The following is a 20,741-nucleotide window of genomic DNA, read 5'->3' on the forward strand; positions in this document are numbered from 1 at the left end:
AGTGACTTGAGCAATATATTTGAAATTCAGACAGGCTGACAATCTCTCACTTCCTTGCAAGTAGGACTTGTGTCACATACTTTAAGCTGTGTCTGAGACAAAAGCCTCATTTTAGGCAGAAAAACCTGTATTAAGCACTCTAAAGCCAAGCAGCAAAAGTTTCATGTGCACACTTAAAGCTGTCCTCCTGCACAACTGTATTGTCAGTATCTGATCACATACTAATACAAGTAGAATGAGATTTTTTTAACTCTGTCTTGTGTGAAGGATTTCCAAATGAAATAGAAAATGGAGGAAAACATTGGTTAAAAGGTGTTGTGTTCTCATTATTACAGGATGCTGATGTCTCCTACTCTCAAAAGAAGAAAGCTTGAGGAGAAACCTGCACAAAACCCCACTAAACCAAACTAGTAACTGTAGCTGGGGGAGTGTTCTGTCCTCTATTCATCTTTGCAAGTTAAGGCCTTTTTTAATTATTCCTTATTTTTTTTTTGCTATCATGTAACCTGACAACTGCAACCTAATGTGATTGTAAGAACATTTATTGAATAAAAGCAAATCTCTAAACATATCTGCTTTACTTTTGCAGGGCCTTCTATAAAGTCATTCTTTAGGTTTATAAAAACTATGGTAGGAGGACAGGAACCCTATTGTGATATTTCTGCTGCCATGAATTTACCCAGTAAGCTACTTGATCTTGTTTCCACCATTCTCACACCTTACAGACCCCACCCACCAGCCCAGATTCTTCCCTTCCCGGAGCCTAAAGGTCCCTAGCCATTCAGGACCAATATCAACCAATGCATGAAGGGGAAGAGTGTCTGTTGCTTGTAGGGGCTGCTCTGGAAGGGCAGCTCTGGGGCTGGATAACTTGTGCACATATCTGATCAGTCTGGATAGGAGGGGATGCAGCAGGCTTGTAGCTTTCCCCATAGCCCTGCATTGTTTAGGGGAAGGCACTTCCCCTCTCTACATCAGGGAGAAGTAATTGTCAGCTGAGCCCTCTCTCCTTTTAGTAGTCTACGCAGGTAGTTAAGGTGAATAGTTCTAAATGTCTCAGCTGTATTGGACACCAAGTCAGCATCTCCTGCTAGGAGATCTCCTTCCTGTTAGTACATAGGAAAGTGGAGGAGTCTGACTGCCCTGCTGAAGGGCTTGAGCAGTCAAAGAGATTCAAGTGAAATAGCTTTACACATCTATTGTCCAGCAAAGTAGCAGTTCTCAACCAGGAATCTAGAGGCCACAGGGCCTTGGGGCTGAAGTCCAGTGCCCTATTGCCCTCTATGGGGCTAAAGCTGGGGGCGGAGTTGGGAGGGAGCTGCAGGGGGAGAGACACAGGGACTGCAAGGGGGAGCCTTCCTGGCACACAGCCCCTAGTTACCCTTCTTCCTGCATTCTGAACTACTTCCCTGCCTGCATACAGCCCCTATAATGGTTTGTTTACACTGGGGGAGGGGAAAGCCTGGAGTAGCTAGTGTGCCTTTCTATGGAAACACTCCAAGGCTTCCTTTGTGAAAGGGCAGCAGGTAATACACATTAAAAAAATGATATGAAATTATACATTATAACAAGTTCTAAAATATCAAAATACATCAATATATAAAATGAGAATAAAAATTTCATATAAATATTCATACGTACACTTTGGTTACCAACTCTACAGTTCACTATACTACAATGAGCTGTAACCTGCCTACAAATGCAAGTCACCTGTCAAGCTATTTAAAAAAAAAAAAAGCACCAACAACAGTTAGTGGCCAGAGCTAAGCGTCTGTTCTCTGAAGTGGAGATCAAGACATGTGGCAGCCACGCAGGGAATGGGGTTTAGGTAGTTCCAGCACTGCAAAAACAGATTCTAAAGTTCTTGCCTCCAGCTAGCACCTTTTCCGTGCAAATTAGGGTTCTCTGGTTTGGCAACTGCCATCCAATGCCACTCAATGAGATCTTCATATTTCTAGTTGTACAAATGCAGCATTAGTGTTTGGTTTCCTCCTTACAGATAGGAAATACAAAAAACACACCTTACAAATCAACAGCCTACAACAAAGGCACATGGAGAGATGCAGATGAATAAACAGGGTAGCCAAGCGGTGGGTCTGCTGCTTGCACAGTAAGGTTTCTCAGAAGGATTGGGTGAGCTTGTATACTGTAGCGTTCTTCATCATCATTGGTAGCATACAGCAGCTCCCATGAAAGATTTGCCCATTGACCTCGGACAGCTTCGTCGTTGAGCTTCCCAACCTGCACTAACAATTCCTGAAGGGTGAGCACTCTCCCAGTGTAAACTCCCTTTGAAAGAAAAAACATTTAATTTTCAGTACACTAATAGAATTCAGACAAATAAAAATGTTTCAGTTACAGAGCATAAAGGGAATAGTTAGCAACATTTTGGGTACTGTCTTTTTAAAACTGCCTCTTCCATAATTTCAACAACAGGTTGAGACTGCAATTTAGTAAGTGAGACTTTCAACACTGCAGTGCCTTGAACCAAATAATGTCACATGCCCTGGTCCCCTCACAATATTTAGTGTAAGATGAAAGGCGTATAGGCCTCTAGATTATGCTGTTGCATATAATTAACTAGAACTGTTGAATCTTTAATGGCCGAATGCTTGAATATCCCCATGTCATAGTTAACAAATGCTGCTGCGTTTGCAGAACAGCTGTCTAGCAATTTCCAGCAGTACTAATGCCAAATTTTGTCAAGCATTCATTTGTTCTTTGGATGTAAAGTTCTCTGTAAAGTCTTGGAAGTAAGACACACATTAAAATAATAAGCAGTGGAAAAAACACATTAATGTTGCTTGCTAGCATTCCCCCCCCCCTTACCATGTTAGGATCATGTCCTAAAGAAAAAAGGTATGGCTTTTCCTGCAAAACTGCTTGTTGCCACTCAATATCTGATACTAAACCAATGTACCAGTCACTTTCATATTCTTCCAGATAGTTAATCAGCTCTTCGAAGTTCTCTACTGGACCCAGGCTTGCTTTGTCAACCATGAGCTTAAACGTATATCTGAAAGATGTATAACAGAATGCCTAGAGTAAGTATACACTTCAGAGAGAGGGACAAAGCAGTTATCAAAAGCAATGTAGCTATGATAACCCACTTACAGGTTGTTATAGTTGTTTCAATTAGCTCAAACATTGGCACTATTGATTGATCATGGAAAATGCAAAATACTTAATTTCAGAACTAATTTGCTATACTATTTGGCAATGAATATGGTGACTTACTGTCACTTAGCTAGCATCTCTCTCTTCACTACATATAGTTTAAAGCCAACTCTGAAAGCATAAATGCTCTCTTCCGACAGAGTTATGCTATGTTTTATAATGCGCATGGCTTTTTACCTGAATGCTTTCAGTGCTAGTTGGAACAGCTCTGGTTTTCCAGTTAGCCAATCCAAACCAACACACCAGGGGATGCCACCAGTGTATGCTCTAAATACATGACTAGGAGCAGGAACTGTATTGTCTAGTCCAAACAAACCAAAACAACAAGACAATACACCATGGATGTACAACTCTTTCAAAGCTTTGTCTTTAGTTATGTCATCAAGTAAATTGGAAGGTTCTTCTTTCAAATGAAAAAAATCCAGTTGACTCAAAACAAAATGGTACCAGTCTTCTGGAAACCTCTGCCTCATCTCATTGAGTTTGGAAGTAGGTATGGGAGCAGTTGTCCACTCTTCAGGTATGCTTAGCAACTCAGAGTAGGAGCAGCTAAATGCAACTAAAGGCAAGTTTACAACTTCCTGCTTCTTTCCTTTGTCTACAGCAGGGAGGCCAAGCACAACAGCTTTGTAGAGTTTATCTTCAGGGGCTGTCTCCTGCAGAGCACCAACTGCGCTCTCCATTTCTACTGACCCTGGAACAGACAAAAGTGTTCTTGGTGCAGCTTCCAATGGCTCGGTTTCTTTTCTCTCTCTTGTTCTGCTGGGCTCAAGATCAAAAAGATCACTATCATCGGTCCAATCCGCAATTGTATCTACACTAAAGCTATCTTCATCCCTTATGGGCCTGGGCTTTTCTACTGCACTGTCAAATGCATTGGGCTGGGTTAATGGAAATGACCCTTCTTTGTTCTTGGTTGTTTTGTCCAGCTTCTCGCACATTTTTGATTTTTTATAGCAGTACCGGACAAGTATCCATACAAGCACTTTAAGGAAATCATCTTTCAGTTGCTTTAAGTTCTCATGTGAATCAATTATCCCAGACAAGACATTCCTGGCATCAGAATACAGTCTTACAGGTAGAGTGGTACAAGGGGTTAAAATGTTTCCAAAATGATGATTGAGAGAGAAAGTCTCTGCATGCTCCTGGTGTTCAAAGGCCATTTCAAAAACTTCATCCACTCTGTGTGCTTCAGCAGTGTGGCAGGAAGTTTCCTGCAATTCTAGCCCCTATAGCACAAATGGGAACAAGTCATCTTTGCTCTTTGGCTGTACAAGCAATGCTAATGAATACTATTTTCTTATTATTAAAAATTATTCCCAGCAATTGAAGAGACACTTCCATTTCTAATATTTCTGGCACCACTGAAGCGAAGATTTTTTTTATAGCACCCATCATTGTATCTAAGATTGACTACAGATGTTAAATACAGACATGATAAATCTGAACTTTCTTTAGAACCTTGCATTTTATTTGCCATGTTACCTTTGCCCCTTACAGATCAACTGTATATGGTTGTTTTTTTAAAAAAAGTCTGTAGCCACAGGACGAGTGATATGGTACTTCCATACTTGCTAATATAGTAGGTTCTCCCCCCACCCCCAACTTCTTCTATGTCATAACTTGCTTATGTGCTTCAGATTGTTTCAAATGTATTATTACAGACTTAATGGTGCAACACAAAAGACCCTATCAGTTGTAAAACTAAATTAGTTACGCACCCAAAATATGTTAACCTTATGTAACGTAAGTTGTGTTACTTGTGCTATTACAGGAAGTTATACAGAAACAAATGTGTGTTTCCAAAACATGACTAGGTAAGTTTTCAGTAAATATTCACCTTAATATTAACACAGCAGTATGTGAAGCCTCTTTCTAGTACTAATATCCACATCAGTCTGTCCTGAAAACGGCACAAGAAGTGTGATCCAGGTAAAGAGAGACCTAAAAAAGATGCACAAAAAGTTAACTTTTACTGTTGGATTCTGTTGATTAAGGATTCTTCTGTACATTGAGGAAACCATTGCAAAGACACTCTTGTATGAAAGTTTGTGGCGTGTGATGCGCTAGGCTGTTGCAAGGACATTTACACAGCAACACTGATCCTGCCAGAACCAGTTTGGGTTGGCTAAGCACAGCACAGGTGTTGCTTCAGTGGCTTCCTGATGTACATATCCCAGAGTGCCCGCAACCGTTACTAGCTGGAGCTTTGGGGCAACTTGCCAATATGAGGCATTGCCTTGTGGAATGGGGTTAGAACTAGGGCAGTTGCAATGCTTGTGGTTTCCTCTTGCAATATGAAGAAACTACTGTAGACTACACTGGTTGAGCTGGAGACCTATTCCTGGATATTACCATCAGCTGGAACAACCAGAACTTGTAAAACATCTTGAAATACTTAGTGAATTTGTGTACACAGAGAGCTTTCCAAGCACTGCTTTTTGCCATACTTTCTTCAGTATAGATTGAGCCTTTGTGCATTAGTGTCTACAACTTTAGTTAGATTATGGACTGCTGCTTATATTACACTACTTTGTGTCAGGTCAAGAGTAGAAACCAAAGCAAGTAAGGTGCAAAGCTGGATCCAAATACTGTGTCCAGAACAACGACTATAGTACATTCTGAAACACTTAGGTAGTGTAAATAGAAATGATGAGGCAAGCTGGGAAAAGTTAGTGGAAACCAAGTTAATTTTATTGCCTACACGATTACGTATATACATAAGCTGTAGAATACTACTACAATGCATGTCTATAGAATCTTTCAGCAGAGCATCTCAAAGTGCTTTCCAAACATTAATTCAGCTTCATGACAACCTTGAGATGTTAACCTTTTTACAACAGGAAAATGAAGTAAGTGGCTTGGTCCAACATCACACAGTTGTGTCTGGGGCAGAGCAAGGAACAGAACTGTGGGGCATGAAGACAGAGGGAGCCACAGATAAAATAAGTGAGAAACGTCAAAGGAGTGCAAGGTACTTAAAATACTCCAAAAGGAAGGTGGGAATGAGATGAGAGAGAAATATAGGAAAGGGGGCAGACTTCTTAAAATGTAGGATCATGTTTCTTCTGTTACTCCCCATATCAGCAAGGGCTGATGATCCTGAAGATTAGACAGAGGAAGGCATGCCTTGCAACTTTTTTCATTAATTCACAATGTTTTTTTGCAGCAGCAATGAGCTCTTGAAGGAGTCATATCCAGCATTCCTCAGCCAGTAGAAAGGTCCTATGTTTTCTTGCTTTTGTGAAAAATCAATGTGTATACAAAAGGGAATTCTGAGACTCCCCCAGCAGCACAAGATCGGCCTGGGGGAAGGTGGAGGAATGCTTCTATGGCATTTTTATTTAAGGATCTCAAAATGCTTTATAAATATCAATTAAACCTCAATCCACCTGTGAGGTATTATCATGCCTTCTTTACAGACACTTAAGCAGATGTTAAGGCCTAAATTTTGCAAGTGTATCCATTTTTGGATGTCCCACATGAAAATCTAATGGACTAATTTTCAGAGGTACTAAGCACCCACAGATCCAATGGAATTTGCTGTTCCTCAGCACCGCTAGGTAGAAAAATCAGGCCCTAGATATCAAAAAAACCCGAGGCAACCAAAATTAGTAGGCATTTGAAAATTAAGGCATAAATGACTTGCACATGTCAAGTTAATGGCAATGCTAGCACTTAGAGTCCTGAAATCAAGCTCATTGCTTTAGTCAGTAGATTGCCCTCCCTCCCACAGAAACATCACATTTCTTTCCTCTATTCTCTTTCTGTTTAGATGTAAGAGGGTGATGGTAAACTTGCCGTCTAACTGATTTTCTTAATTCAGACCTTAGATTACAGTCAGCTGTCACTTCTCCAGCACATCTGTGATATTCCAAAACAGGACAGTGCATGTTTGCTGCCAGCACATTGCATCCTCACTCATGTTCAAATCATCTTTGACTTGTACAGTGAATTTTAGTTTCAGAATGTTGTAAAATACAATCAGTAAAACCAGCCAGGTTTTAATATAGTTAAAATTAAAAATAACCTTATATTCCACTGTGCTAATGAAGTGCACTTTCTTGCTACCATTTTTGCAAAGTTTTTTTTAAATTTGGGCTGTCAAAGCTACTACAAATCCTCTCTGTAGATTATTTTTTTTATTTTTAAATTAAAATAGTGGCACATTAAGAGCATTATCGTTTCATCTTTAAATGATCTAAGATCCTAACAGGATCTCTTGCTTGGAGATGTCCATTCAAAGATTATCCCTTTAAAAAGCAAGTAATTTTTTCTATTTTTAAAAAAAATATTGAATCTGAGGCATGAGTGCCACAACACCTGACTTTCATATTAGCAATAAGAAAGATGTTCTCTTATTTACTGGTAGAGTGAACTGTGAGTGGGGTTTCTCCTTTTGTGGGGAAGCTTCCTACAATTACTTCAAGTCTCTTCAGCCCTTGTACCAAATCCATTGCATAGGTCTGCTGACAAAAGTTTCTGCATTTCTCTCTTCCTCCGAAAAAGAGTGACTGAAGTTAGATTCAATTACCATTGAATACTAAGATGCCTCCCTTACTAGCCATCAGTGTAAGACAGCAAAAGTAAATACTCATAACTTATCAGTGGGGCAACCTGCTCTTGATTATTCTGCTTGTGTGCCCCAAGTGTTTCTCAAAAGAATTTCTTGCAATTTCAGCAATTATGTTTTCTTTGGCGAAGAAAAAAAAATCTTGGTTTTTGTTTTCTTTTAGTATCATTAAAAAAAATAAATACATGTCACAATCTTCTGTAAAATTGTAAGGCCAGAAGGGACCATTATGATCCTCTAGCCTCATCTCCTACATAACACAGGCCACAGAATTTGACCAAGTGGTTCATGTATTAAGCCCATAGATTTTAGTTAAGCCTAGGTAGATCTTTTAGAAAGACATCTTCTCTTGTTCAGTATAAGGAATGCCAAGTGCAACACAGTTTTGCCACCGCTGTCTAATTGTATTAAATCACAGCAGTCTCTATTAAGAGAATGCAGCAAGGTCTGAAACCACCCATTTTTTACTTAGCTGAATAAACCCTGGAACACTGCACTGTTTAAGTTTTAATCTAGGTAGTGAGCACATCTATTTAACATAGAGGTTGCAAATCACAATGTTCTCCAGTAGAGGCTACACAGATTAAAGCATTTAACTATATTATCTGCAAATTATTTTATACAGCTACAGTTTACCTACCTAGACTACCTGATGCCAGTGCAGACTGCAGTGCAGTGGCCAGACTTGGAACCACCTGCTGATAGTACATGGTATCTGAACAAACACATGCTGTTGCACCCACAGGTCCAGGCCAGCTTCGGATAGGTCTAGGAAACCCAATCAAAAATATTGGTAGAGTGAAGAGCGGCAGCATGGGGGAAGAAAGTAGTGCAGAGACAGCTATGAAGGCCAATACAATTGGAAAGAAAACAATGTTGAGTGTTATTAAGGTTGCAGTAGATTTCCGACGTTGCTTTTTCTCTGTCCATGATGTCAAGAGAACAGCTACAGCAAACTGCAATTTTGAGATCAACTGAAGTAATCGATCCCGAATGACACCAGCCTGTTGAGATACATACAATAATCAAATATTTTTCTTAGGTATCTGGTCACATTCAGCATTGCTAGAGCTCTTTCAGGTTTATATACTGTTAAGTGCACTAAATAAAACTAATTATTAAACCAAGAGAAAATCCATGCCTACAGAGTTTCAGTCTCCATACCCATAAGCCCTGAGCCCTAATTTTGGAAGAAGTGGGGAAGAAAAGATGCAATAGCTAGCTGCTTAATCAAAATTAAAATTAGGTTTACCAGTAAGAGTCTGATTCCTGTATCAAGGCTTCTGTTCCACCACACATCAGTATTAAATAGCAACATCTGCACTATCGATACAATCACCATCTCCAACAGGGCATTCTCTGAATTTTGCCAAACCTAAAACAGAGACTGATTATTTGTTGTACCAAGCATCTGCCCTTTCTCCCTCTTCTTGACCTGGAGTATTTCTTCCAAGTCACTTCTTATTTCTTTTGGAAAAAGTTTCTTCTACAAGGTAACAAATTAGAAAAATTTAAAATTACCATTCTAAAGGTTCTGGTGAATCCAATGCAAACAGATACAGAATGAAGACCTTGTAGGGAACTGTCTAATGAAAGAAATGCTATCATAGCAAATGGAGACACTGCAATTAAAAAAAAACAAAAAACCATGAGAGAAACATCAATGTTTTTTCTTTGCAATGTCTACCAAAGTCCATAAATTGGCTCCAGATCCTGCAATGAGCTCACTGCAGAATGGAAATCTTAGTTTGTGAATGGGAATTGCCACCACTAAGCCAGTAATTTTTTTTGTGAACTTCCCTCTCCCCCTCAAAAAAAAGTTAAAATTAGGTGGCATTTTCACACAAAGGGCCCATTCCTGCAAGTGCTTATGCCCATGCTTAACTTGTGATTAGTCTCTCTGAAGTTAATGGGAATACTCAAATGAGTGAAACATGTGAATAAGCACTCCAAGATTATGTCCCAAAACTAGTAGATCTACACAAACTCAATTTGGGCCAAATTTTGGTTCAATTGAAGAGAGTGGAAAATATGCCATTGACTTCAATGGAAGTAGGATTAGGCCTTTTATTAGGAAGTTGCAAGAAACAAATATTTTGATGGACTTCCAGAGTCAATTCAGTTTTCTTTTAGAACTATTTTATTAAAGTTACAGCAAAGATTTTCAAAAGTGGCCAGTTCCAATTTTTGGATTCCAAACCTACACTCCTTAAAGGGCGGTGGTTTTCAGAAAGCACTAAGCACCCACACTCTGAAAGTCAGTCCCTCAAATTGAGCACCCTAAAATTCATGCACCCCAGATCACTAGTCACTTCTGAAAATCTGAACCCATTAATTGTGCATACAAGGCTAAAAGTAAAACTTGAATGAAAACTAAGCCATTTAAATCTTCTTAGCACATACATTTTAACTCACATAGAGAAATGTTATTGCCATGTTTTAATCTTCCTTTAATCTTCATCTTACATATAGTACATAGAAGATATTCCTACCTAGTGTTAGTAAAATCCTTCTGACAACACCAACTTTCATAAGCCTTCTTTGCATCTCCATGAACACAGTCACAGTCCTGACATCCTTTGGATAAAAAGGGTTTCGGAAGATTCCAAACAAGTACACTCCCTGAATCTCTCTAAGAATCCACATAACTATAAGTAATATGATCAGAATGTAACTCACTATAGCCTGGGGACTGGCTTTGGAAAATGCTGAAAAACCAGCAAAGTGATGCAGCAAACTGGCTTCTATAAGAGCCAATGTCAAGACAGTCAAATAGAAAAAGAATTCCCTCCATCCAAAGTGTATCCTAGGACCACTGGACTTAGAGCACTTAGACTTGTTGGAAGCTAAATGGCTGATCATGGTGTGCTTGAAGGCTAGACCAATCTCACTTAGGTTAAGACTGAGTATGAATCCAAATCCAGTCATGAAGAGGACCACACCAACAGTGCTGGGAATGAAATATGATGCTATAGCTGTTCCAGCAGAAATGAGAAACATTACTAACAACCTGCGAAGGAGAGAAAAAACAAAAAGATTTGATTGAAAAGAAAAAAGGTTACAAACTACAATGTTATATTTGATCATTATGTCAATAAAATTTACCTTGTATTACTTGACATGGGTGAACCTCCTAGGCCAAACTCCAACACTTGTTCCATTCCCCATAGAAAAAGTGCATCAAGTGGGGGCAGAATCCCCAATGCCCATAAAAATGGCAAAAATAGAAATATGATGTGCAAAATCTGGTTTGTCTGTTCTAAAACTGGCATGTTAAGAGTAAACCTGGATGAAAAAGGAAATGTACTTGACTCCTATGAAAGGAAGATACCGTATGTATAGATTTACTTCAAGTTTAACACACACGATAAATCCAGAAGTATAAAAGTTATGTATCCCATATTCAAATGTCAGAATAGTCCGACTCTTTTAAAAAAAAACAACACACACACAAAAATAAATATACTTAAATTAATGCCTGAACATTATCAGACTGACAACAACTAGCAGCTCAAATTTCGAATTGGTATCTAAATTTTTCTGAAGTTCACAGTGTTTGGATCTATAATTCCAAATCAGGCCTATCTCAAATTTAAAAGTACTATATTTGGTACAAACTATTTTAAGACATTTAAAAGCAGTACAAATATATTTCTTGATAACTAATCCTTAAAAGGACAGTGAGGCAAACAGCTACTTCCAATAGTACTGAATTTAAGACTGAGGGTGACCATTTTAACTATGCTAACCTTATAACTTCTTAGTCTCCCGCCTAACTTTTCTTGAAAGCTATCAAGTTCTTAATTTTCTATAAAAGCAAAAGAAAAGCATTAAGTTCTATTGTATAATTTTCTAGGCTTCTTCTGGATTTTTCAAATTGACTGACATCTCTAATACAAATCTTTCAGGAGAGTTATTTCATAGCATCTACCAACAAACTGCATACATAAGCCAACATTAAAGTTATATAAACATTATAGACGTTTACCTGTGTGCAAGATCCACTGCAATAAAGACAAAAATATAGAAAGGTCTCATGAGAGCAGTAATTTCATAAGTATCCAGTGCTTGAAAAGTAGCTGTCTCTGTAGCTGTGTTTATGATTAAAGAATATTCTCCTATACAAATAGTTACCCATCCAAACACAAAGATCACAACAGTTCCTCCAATGTTACTATACAGCAAGGTTATTCTGTTTGGCAGCAAATACCAAGTTCCCAACCCACACATTACCCCAGCAAGAAACGAATGAAATACAGTGTTGACTATATATTTCTTGCCTGAAATAATAAATTTAACTGTCTCTGAACCCACACAGCTGGAAAATTCATACTCATCTTCATCCCTTAGGGTATTCTGAATTTGCATTCTTTCTACTGTCACTGTTTTCTGTCTTGCATTCAGATTTGTCATCTGGAGAATAAGTGCTGTAACAAGCATTAGTCCTCCTGAAAGTGCTGCAGTGTAATAGTCTTTCATAATGTCTAACTGGTACAAAAGTGTTCCTATTCCTCCCAAAACCCATGGCGTCAGGAAAAGAATGATCTGATTCACATATATGTAAGGAGGCGCACAATAGCCTAATTTAAACCGGGGACCTCCCAAAACAGTCTGTGGAAAGCGCTTCAAGAAGAACTCCTGTTTGTAATCATTCAGGAGAGGTACATCCGGACCCATTCTTATTACTCAGGAATCTTGGATGAGTCCCATCTTTCCTGTAGCACAACAGCAGCAGATAAAGAAAAATAAGATAGCGTTACTAAATGCCACATTCAAAACTTCACAAGTAGGCAATAAAGATAATTGTTTTGTCCTGTTTTCATTTGTAAAATCATAGTGAATTTGCAAGTTAATAATTTCAGTAGACATCTTCTATCCTATTTGCAGGATACGCTGAACTTTAAGGACTATAAGTAAACTATTAAAACGGGAAAAAACTTTACAACATATTTTTAAAGACAGAATATACTGACCATTGCAGAACTTATGTGAAGAATTATGGGACTAATTTAACATGGCCTCTACTCTTTGGAGTTAATAAAATGAATTGTTTACTCTCACAACAGAGTACTTGTCGAGAATTGAAATTTACATCTAGCCCTATTCCAACTTATGATTTAAGCCTCTGTCCTCCAAGGACTTCCAAATGGGAAGCCACCCATGTCCAGGAGGAACCCCTTCAATCTCAATAAGGACCCATGGGGGTGCAGGGGTTCCACATTGAGTTCCTTGTAAAATTAGGGCTGTCTAGATCAAACATATAACATCTTAACTGTAAAAATAAATAAATAAATAGTGGCATCAAAGCCCTTTTCAGTTACCCTGATGCTTAGGAGACCTACTCACTGATCAGGACCCAGTTGTGCTTGGCACTTCATAAACACAGAACAAAAAGATGGCCCTTGCCCAAAGAGCTTACGATCAAAGTATAAGATAAGAGATAGATGGGGAAGTACAAGTAAACAATGCGACAACACTGGTCAGCATGATGGGCAGTAGCCTCAGCACACCACTAGCCTAATTGTTGTCAATGTTTTAGTAGGCATGGCAAACAATAGTTTTAAAGAGTACAATGAGGTCGCTTTGTGGATGTTTATGGGGAGCTCCATGCAACAGCAAGGGACAGCATGGGAGAAAGCACAAGGTGCTTGTTTGAAAATTTAATAAGTAGACAATGAATGCCGTTGGCTGACATACCCTCTTTCCCATCTGCAATGTGAAAGAAAAAAAACTGAAGACATAATTGTAACAGGCACAACATGTATTCAGCATATGCTTGTTAATTATACGAATGAGCAAGGCCAGCAAACCATTTACAGGGTTCAGAGTAGCAGCCGTGTTAGTCTGTATTCGCAAAAAGAAAAGGAGTACTTGTGGCACCTTAGTCTCTAAGGTGCCACAAGTACTCCTTTTCTATTTACAGGGTTGTTGCTTCCATTTGGATTTTTTCTGGGCCAACTGTGAATTTAGGTAGACATCCAAAAGGAATTATTACTCAAAGGGTAGGGAAACTTTCAAAAGGAGAGTATCTTTGTACTCTGCAAACGTAATGAGAGAGCAAAACACATATTTATCTTACTAAAAGAAAAGGAGGACTTGTGGCACCTTCGAGACTAACAAATTTATTTGAGCATAAGCTTTCGTGAGCTACAGCTCACTTCATCAGATGCATTCCGTGGAAAATACAGTGGGAAGATTTATATACACAGAGAACATGAAACAATGGCTGTTACCATACACCCTGTAATGAGAGTGATCAGGTAAGGTGAGCTATTACCAGCAGGAGAGCGGGGGGTAGTGTGGCTGATGTGATTAGGTCCTATGATGGTGTCCCCTGAATAGATATGTGGACACAGCTGGGAACGGGTTTTGTTCACATCAGCCACACTATCAGAGGCTCGTTCACCTACACATCTACCAATGTGATATATGCCATCATGTGCCAGCAATGCCTCTCTGCCCTGTACATTGGTCAAACTGGACAGTCTCTACGTAAAAGAATAAATGGACACAAATCAGATGTCAAGAATTATAATGTTCAAAAACCAGTCGGAGACCACTTCAAATCTCTTTGGTCACTCGATTACAGACCTAAATGTGGCAATTCTTCAACAAAAAAACCTTCAAAAACAGACTCCAACGAGAGACTGCTGAATAGGAATTAATTTGCAAACTGGATACAATTAACTTAAGCTTGAATAAAGACTGGGAGTGGATGGGTCATTACACAAAGTAAAACTATTTCCCCATGTTTATTCCCCCGACCCTCCCACTGTTCCTCAGACGTTCTTATCAACTGCTGCAAATGGCCCACTTTGATTCACTACAAAAGGTGTCGTCCCCCCCGCACCCCCCCGCCCGCTGGTAATAGCTCACCTTACCTGATCACTCTCCTTACAGTGTGTATGGTAACACCCACTGTTTCATGTTCTCTGTGTATATAAATCTCCCCACTGTATTTTCCACTGAATGCATCTGATGACGTGAGCTGTAGCTCAAGAAAGCTTATGCTGAAATAAATTTGTTAGTCTCGAAGGTGCCACAAGTCCTCCTTTTCTTAATGTGGATACAGACTAACACGGCTGCTACTCTGAAACCATTTATCTTACTGATCACAGAAGCAAGGATCTTGAGGCAACAGACAGGAGTACTCAGTCTGAGGGCCTGGATAGAAAACAGGACTCAGAAAAAACTACTGTGGAGCGACTCACTATTTTTGTTTTAAAAAGATACCTGTGAGTGTAGCTAGAAGATTTAATGCAGGAAGTGTTTTATACTAGCTGCCTTCTATCTGACAAGTAAACTGCACCCCATTTTTAACAGCACTACAGGTGTAGTAAAAACAAATGTGCTAATGCCACTGACATGTATCCTCTCACTACCGTATTTAATACTTGTTAGTGCTTTCGTGCACAATGTATAGTTTACATTCACCAAGGAAACAGTCACATGGTCTGCAAGCATACACTGGGCATCACAACATTCCGTCAGAAATAATGGAAATGAGAGGCACCCAGATACTCTAAATTAGTGTTACTGGCCAATAATTTGCATTTTCTCTAAAAGATGTTAGGTTAAATCAACACATAATACTCAGTAATAAAATGTAGAGCCATGAGGTACTGTTGATCTGCTGCCCTTATAACACAGAGCACTCTCTACATTGTACTGTACGTTTCTTTCTTCTATTGTAACTTTGCATGTTATTGTGTTACTTGCATTCTCATACAACTGAGGTGAAAACAGGAATCATATCTGACAGCAACTAAAATGTAATGTGGAAATACTGCCAATCATATAGATATTGGATAGGGCATTCATTACAATCAGTTCTACAGTTTGTAAATGCAATACGGACACACCATAGTAAAAATGTTCTAAAAGTACACTAAAAAAAAGTACATTCTAAGCTTGCTCACAAGTCACTGAAACTTTATAAATAGAATGTTTTAAAGTGCTGTGTCTGCAATGGTGCCAGGTTAAAGAGAGTTTGATAGGTAAAAAATTGTGGGGGCATGTAAAGGAGAGAAATTCAGTTTTAAAAGGAAACATAAACCAAGGTAAAGTTTTACTTTTTTTATTTTTTAAATAAAATTTCCCTGGCAGCTGTGATTTTACTGTTTCCCCACAGTGTTATTTGTTTCAAGTTTAGTCTGTGTTGTTTCTAAGTATATATTTGCTAAATCATAAACAAAGTATTAACCAATAAAACATATTTAACAATGTTTTATTTGTTAAATAAACATATTTAAACTGCAAGTTTTGCATAAATAATAGACAGGTTTCAGAGTAACAGCCGTGTTAGTCTGTATTCGCAAAAAGAAAAGGAGTACTTGTGGCACCTTAGAGACTAACCAATTTATTTGAGCATGAGCTCACGAAAGCTCATGCTCAAATAAATTGATAAATAATAGACATACTTGCATAAAATTTAAAATCTATGTGTATAAATGAGACAGTTCTCCTACCTGAGTGCAATGCAAAACAGAAGCATTGTAAGGCACAATAAAAAAAAGCAACAAACATATTTATAAGAGAAATCAGAGACTAAGCCCAACAAATATGGGAAACCATGTAATCTTAAATACCTCTATCTGACCTGAGTTGATAAATATGTTGGTGCCAGATTTTCAAACAGGAACTTACATATGTATAGTTACCTCTGCATGAGTCCCAGCAAAATTAATTGTTTGCAGGATCTGCCCTTAGTTTGCATTTCTGAAGTAAGTGGACAGTTCTAGATTGACCACATTGCTTGATTACCCCGCTGGCCTGGGTGACAACAGTCACATCAAACATAAGCTACCTTTCTCCACTTTCAAATCCCTTCATGGCCTAACTCCAGCCTACCTATTTTCTCTCTTTCATTACTGAAGCATCAACTCCCACCTCTGATCAGCCCATGATGTCATTTGTTTAACTGTCATGTTTTCTCCCAGGCTGTCCCTCATCTGGGAGAAGTATCCCACAAAATATCTGCAAGCTACCTCATTAGCCTCTTCTGCTATAATGCCTACAAAAAAAAAAAAAAAAAAAAAAAGACAATAGGTAGGCCACTGGGGTGCTAACACCACTGCCTATCATACTGATCAATATTGTCTCATTGTTTCCTTGTACTCCCCCAATCTGTATCCATCAATTGTCCCTTGTCTTATACTTTGATTGCAAGATCTTTGAGGGGTTGCAGCTTTTTGTTCCGTTTGTACTAGCACAGTGGGCTCCTAGGTACTACTAGGATACAAACAACAACAATTGGGCATAACCGGGGTAGTTCTACACCTATATTTCTCAGTTGCTTAGATCATCCCCATTATCTGAACACCATTAAATCTTTTAAGGTGTTTATCCTCACAATATCCCTCTGAGGTAGAGGTGTGTTATCCTTATTTTACAGATGGAGAACAGAGGCACAGAGACTTGACCAAGGTCACATAGGAAGTTATTGGTGGAGTCAGGACATGAACCCTAATCTCCCAAGTCCCAAGCTAGTGCCCTATGTATGAGGTCATCCTTCCTTTACAGGGCTTAGACCGTTAAGTGCAGCTTTAAATTTCTTTGAGAGGCTGAAAGGGTGAGGTGAATGAATGCCTACTTCTAATATTTCACAGCAAAACATGAAAATTATACAAATATAACCCTATTTTTTAAATTACGTCATATAAGGCTTGGGGTTATTTTAAAAAGTTATCTTCACAGTTAGTTACAATTTTAATTTATTATCTGCTTAGTACAAGCCAGGCCACAATAGTCAACACCTCTCATCACAAGAAACTATCAGTCAATAAGATCAACCAACCATAAACAAACAAATAAAGAAAAAATAAACACACCCTTACCCCCAAGCAGAGTTTTAAGCCTGAGAGACTTCAAGAAGTCCACTAATGACTTAATTACTGCTATGAAATTTTCATAGAAGGTGCTCAGATACCATGAGGAGGAGGCAGCAATATAAAATCCTAAAAACAGAAGTAGATTTTGTGCTTTGATTAGCAACTGATCCTGACAATTTTGGAAGATTGTCAGCTAACACTACAGCTCCATAGCTGCATACACACAAACCTCTTGTCACATCAAGGGTCACCTACAAGGGTTGAACAGCCTTTGTACTAAAAACTAGAAAAGATAAGGTCAAGTTTGTTTAAGTTGAAGTGCCAGGCCCTGGGGTACAGCAAAGCCTTAGTCCTGTGGCCAGCATTCACACCCCACTCTCAGCTCCGGCAGCAGCATCCCAAATGTCCTTGGGGGAAGGCACTGTCTCTTTGTTGGGTGTTTGTACAGCGCCTAGCACAACAGGTTCCTCATCCAGGCCTGGGTGCCCTACCACTGTCTGCAGCGGCCACCCAGCGCGGGGACACAGCCCCTACAAACCCACACAAACCCTGGCACTTTCAGGCTCTCGAACCAGCCCCCGGGCTCGGCCCCAGAGGAGACTGAGGCCGGCCATCCCAGCTCGGGGGGCTGGCGAGCCTGACTCCCCACGGCGCTCAGAGTCTCCCCCCACAGCTCCTTTGAGGGTGCCCGGGCGCGGGCAGCGCTGAGCCCCGAGGGCAGCAGGCTTGGGGGCAGCACAGGCCGGCCAGCGCCTCTGGGGAAGCCGCGTACCTGGGGCCAGCGCGGGCTGCCGGGCGGGGCTAGCCCCCGGCTGAGCGGCGGCGGAGCCCCAGCAGCGGCTCGCGGGCCGGAACCCCTCGTTGGTTTCCACAGGGAGCCGAACCGAGGCGGGCGCCGCCGGGCGCGAGATCCCCCCCACTCCGCCGAGGCCGCTGCAGCGAAGAGGGGTCGCGGGGCGCAGACGCGGCGGCAGGGGCCGCTCTCGCTCTGTCGGCGGCGGCGCTGGCTCCCGGGCGCCCGGCCCTGCGCGCTGACGGGGGGGAGCTGCGTCCCCTTCCCGCCACTCACAGCCGCCGCCGCCGCCATTTTCCCGCCGGAGGCAGCCCCCTGTCCGCGGAAACGGCCCCGAGCCGCCTGCTGCACGTGCCGCACCTTCGTGGCCGGGGCGGGTCTGTACAAACAGCAGCTCCCGCGCGCGGGCGGTTTTCGTGGGGCCTCCGCACCCTGGGTGGGTTGTAGCCCTCGTGCTGTTTTTGCGGGGCCGACCCCTTTGCTGCTCCGCCTGCCGAGGTTGGTCACCAGCGGGCACAGGGGGCAGTGGCCTGAGGCTGGGTTCGCCCCATGCAGGGGGATGGTTCTCCCCACAGACACCTGTGCGCTGGGGGCGGGAGGGGGGTTAATGGGGGTGGTGGGCGCTGCCTGCTGCCCTGCCAGTCCCGCTCCTCACCTTAATTATGTCATAATGTCCCCTGAGGCTCACTGCAGATGAAGAGCACTCCTCCTAACCAAGCCCTGGTGACTCTTAACACTTAGTTGAACTATACCTTTGTTCCCACTCCACCCTCACAGGTAAGGCCCTGTATAGACCCACTGGTAGCATCTTGGGGCTCTGCTCATGAGTGAGAATCACATTGTGCTAGGCGCTAGAGCAGGGGTTCTCAAACTTCATTGCACTGCGTCCCCCTTCTGACAACAGAAATGACCACATGATCCCAGGAAAAGGGACCAAAGCCTGAGGTCGCCCGAGCCCTGCTACTCTGGGGGTGGGAGGACGCCTGAGTCCCACCACCTCTGGTCAGGGGGGAGCAAAGCTGAAGCCCAAGGGCTGTAACCTGAGCCCCGAAGCCCTTGGGCTTTGGCCCCAGTGGTGGGGCTTGGGCTTCGGCCCTAGACTCCAGCAGGTCTAAGCCAGCCCTGGTAACCCCATTAAAATGGGGTCGCAACCCACTTCAGGGTCCTGACCCACAGTTTGAGAGCCACTGCACCAGAGCATTGCAACCTGACTATAGAGATTGGGTCAGCGCTGAAAACAACCCGACCATCTCAGGCTTAGGTTGGCTTTGATCTCTTCCTGCCCAGGAGGTTAGTGTGGTGGCAATTGCATGCCCTGCTCTTGCTGGCCACCGCCATCTCACTGCACTGTGTGCGTTGTGGAGTTACCTTGCCAGTGAGTCACAACGTCTCTCATTCCACAGTGAGGTGACAGCAATGGCCAGTGGGGGGAGGGAAGGGCCATGCAGGCGCTGTCATGCCAGCCTTATGGGCAGGCGGTGGCCAGAGACGTATCATGAGCATGGGGAGCAGGTTTGGGGGGAAGTGTCAGGGTCAGGTCAGATCTGAAAATAACTTGCTACTCTTGGGTGGAATTTGGGTTAGCTGTGCTCGGGTTTGTTCTGGGTCTGGGTCAGGCTTTAAAATTAGGCCTGAGCAGACCTGTACTAAGGACTGTACAAACTACATAACAAAAGATGGTCACTGCCACAATGTGCATACAATAAGACAAGACAACAGTTGGATACAAACAGATTGGAAGGCCAGTGAGACACCTTGCTGATCTACATACTTCTGCTTTCTCCTTACCCCATCCACTTATTTATATTTTTAAAAAATCACTGTTGCTATTTTCAGATACATTAGTTACTACTACAAACACCAGAGGCATTCCCAAAGAAAACATTAGTTAGCTAACAGTTAAGTTGTGACTTATAAGTTCAAATATTATTCATCGCTGCAAATATTAAACTCTGGAATTCATTAGCTAAGGTTAATTATATAGCTCTTGCCCAACTGTAACACACTGTTGATTAATACACATCTATACACTGGGCATTTTTGACTATGCAACACCAGAACAACCGTAACTCTGCTGCAGCAGTAATTAAGTGGGAGATGGAAAGGAGAGGGGTCTTTGAAACAACTTTATCCATCCATAATGAACAAGTTCTTTTGACCTGTCAGTGCTTTTCTTTCAGCTCCAAAGTGGATGTGCCGACTCTACTGTTCTTTATGCCTATCCACCATCCGCATGATAGATATTATATAAAATCCTTAGTAGACAAGCAGCATACTATGGACCATCATTCTCCATTCGTCATTAAGACTCCATGTGTTCATCTCTTCATAGGTTTTTGTAAGGCTCTTATCAGTGTAGTATCTAACC

At 41.2% G+C, this 20,741-nt stretch overlaps 2 protein-coding genes across 10 annotated transcripts in view; one reads left to right on the forward strand and one right to left on the reverse strand.

The window, feature by feature from the left end:
- DHRS7 (dehydrogenase/reductase 7) overlaps positions 1-567 on the forward strand; it is a 35,541-nt gene extending 34,974 nt beyond the window's left edge. For both annotated transcript variants that reach the window (XM_073349950.1, XM_073349951.1), the window contains exon 7: positions 336-567. In XM_073349950.1, coding sequence (XP_073206051.1) covers positions 336-374 — 39 coding nt within the window. In that variant the 3' untranslated portion in view covers positions 375-567. The remainder of the gene's footprint in view (positions 1-335) is intronic.
- PCNX4 (pecanex 4) lies at positions 525-18,841 on the reverse strand. Of its 8 annotated transcripts, none has more exons than XM_073349942.1 (12): positions 18,734-18,841; positions 17,587-17,706; positions 11,739-12,465; positions 10,856-11,035; positions 10,243-10,760; positions 9,272-9,372; positions 9,003-9,125; positions 8,391-8,754; positions 5,018-5,121; positions 3,355-4,406; positions 2,830-3,016; positions 525-2,289 (listed from the first exon to the last, which is right to left on the reverse strand). In XM_073349942.1, the coding sequence occupies exons 3-12, from the start codon at positions 12,425-12,427 to the stop codon at positions 2,038-2,040; spliced, it is 3,570 nt and encodes a 1,189-aa protein (XP_073206043.1). In that variant the 5' UTR covers positions 12,428-12,465; positions 17,587-17,706; positions 18,734-18,841; the 3' UTR covers positions 525-2,037. The 8 variants fall into 8 exon arrangements, with proteins under 8 accessions (XP_073206043.1, XP_073206047.1, XP_073206042.1 ...); XM_073349946.1 differs by lacking the exon at positions 18,734-18,841 and adding an exon at positions 18,353-18,649 and having other exon boundaries at positions 10,642-10,760; XM_073349941.1 differs by lacking the exon at positions 18,734-18,841 and adding an exon at positions 18,353-18,649.
- Positions 18,842-20,741: the final 1,900 nt, after the last annotated feature.

Source organism: Lepidochelys kempii, chromosome 6 (genome assembly GCF_965140265.1).
Source record: "Lepidochelys kempii isolate rLepKem1 chromosome 6, rLepKem1.hap2, whole genome shotgun sequence".
Lineage (NCBI taxonomy): Eukaryota > Metazoa > Chordata > Testudines > Cheloniidae > Lepidochelys > Lepidochelys kempii.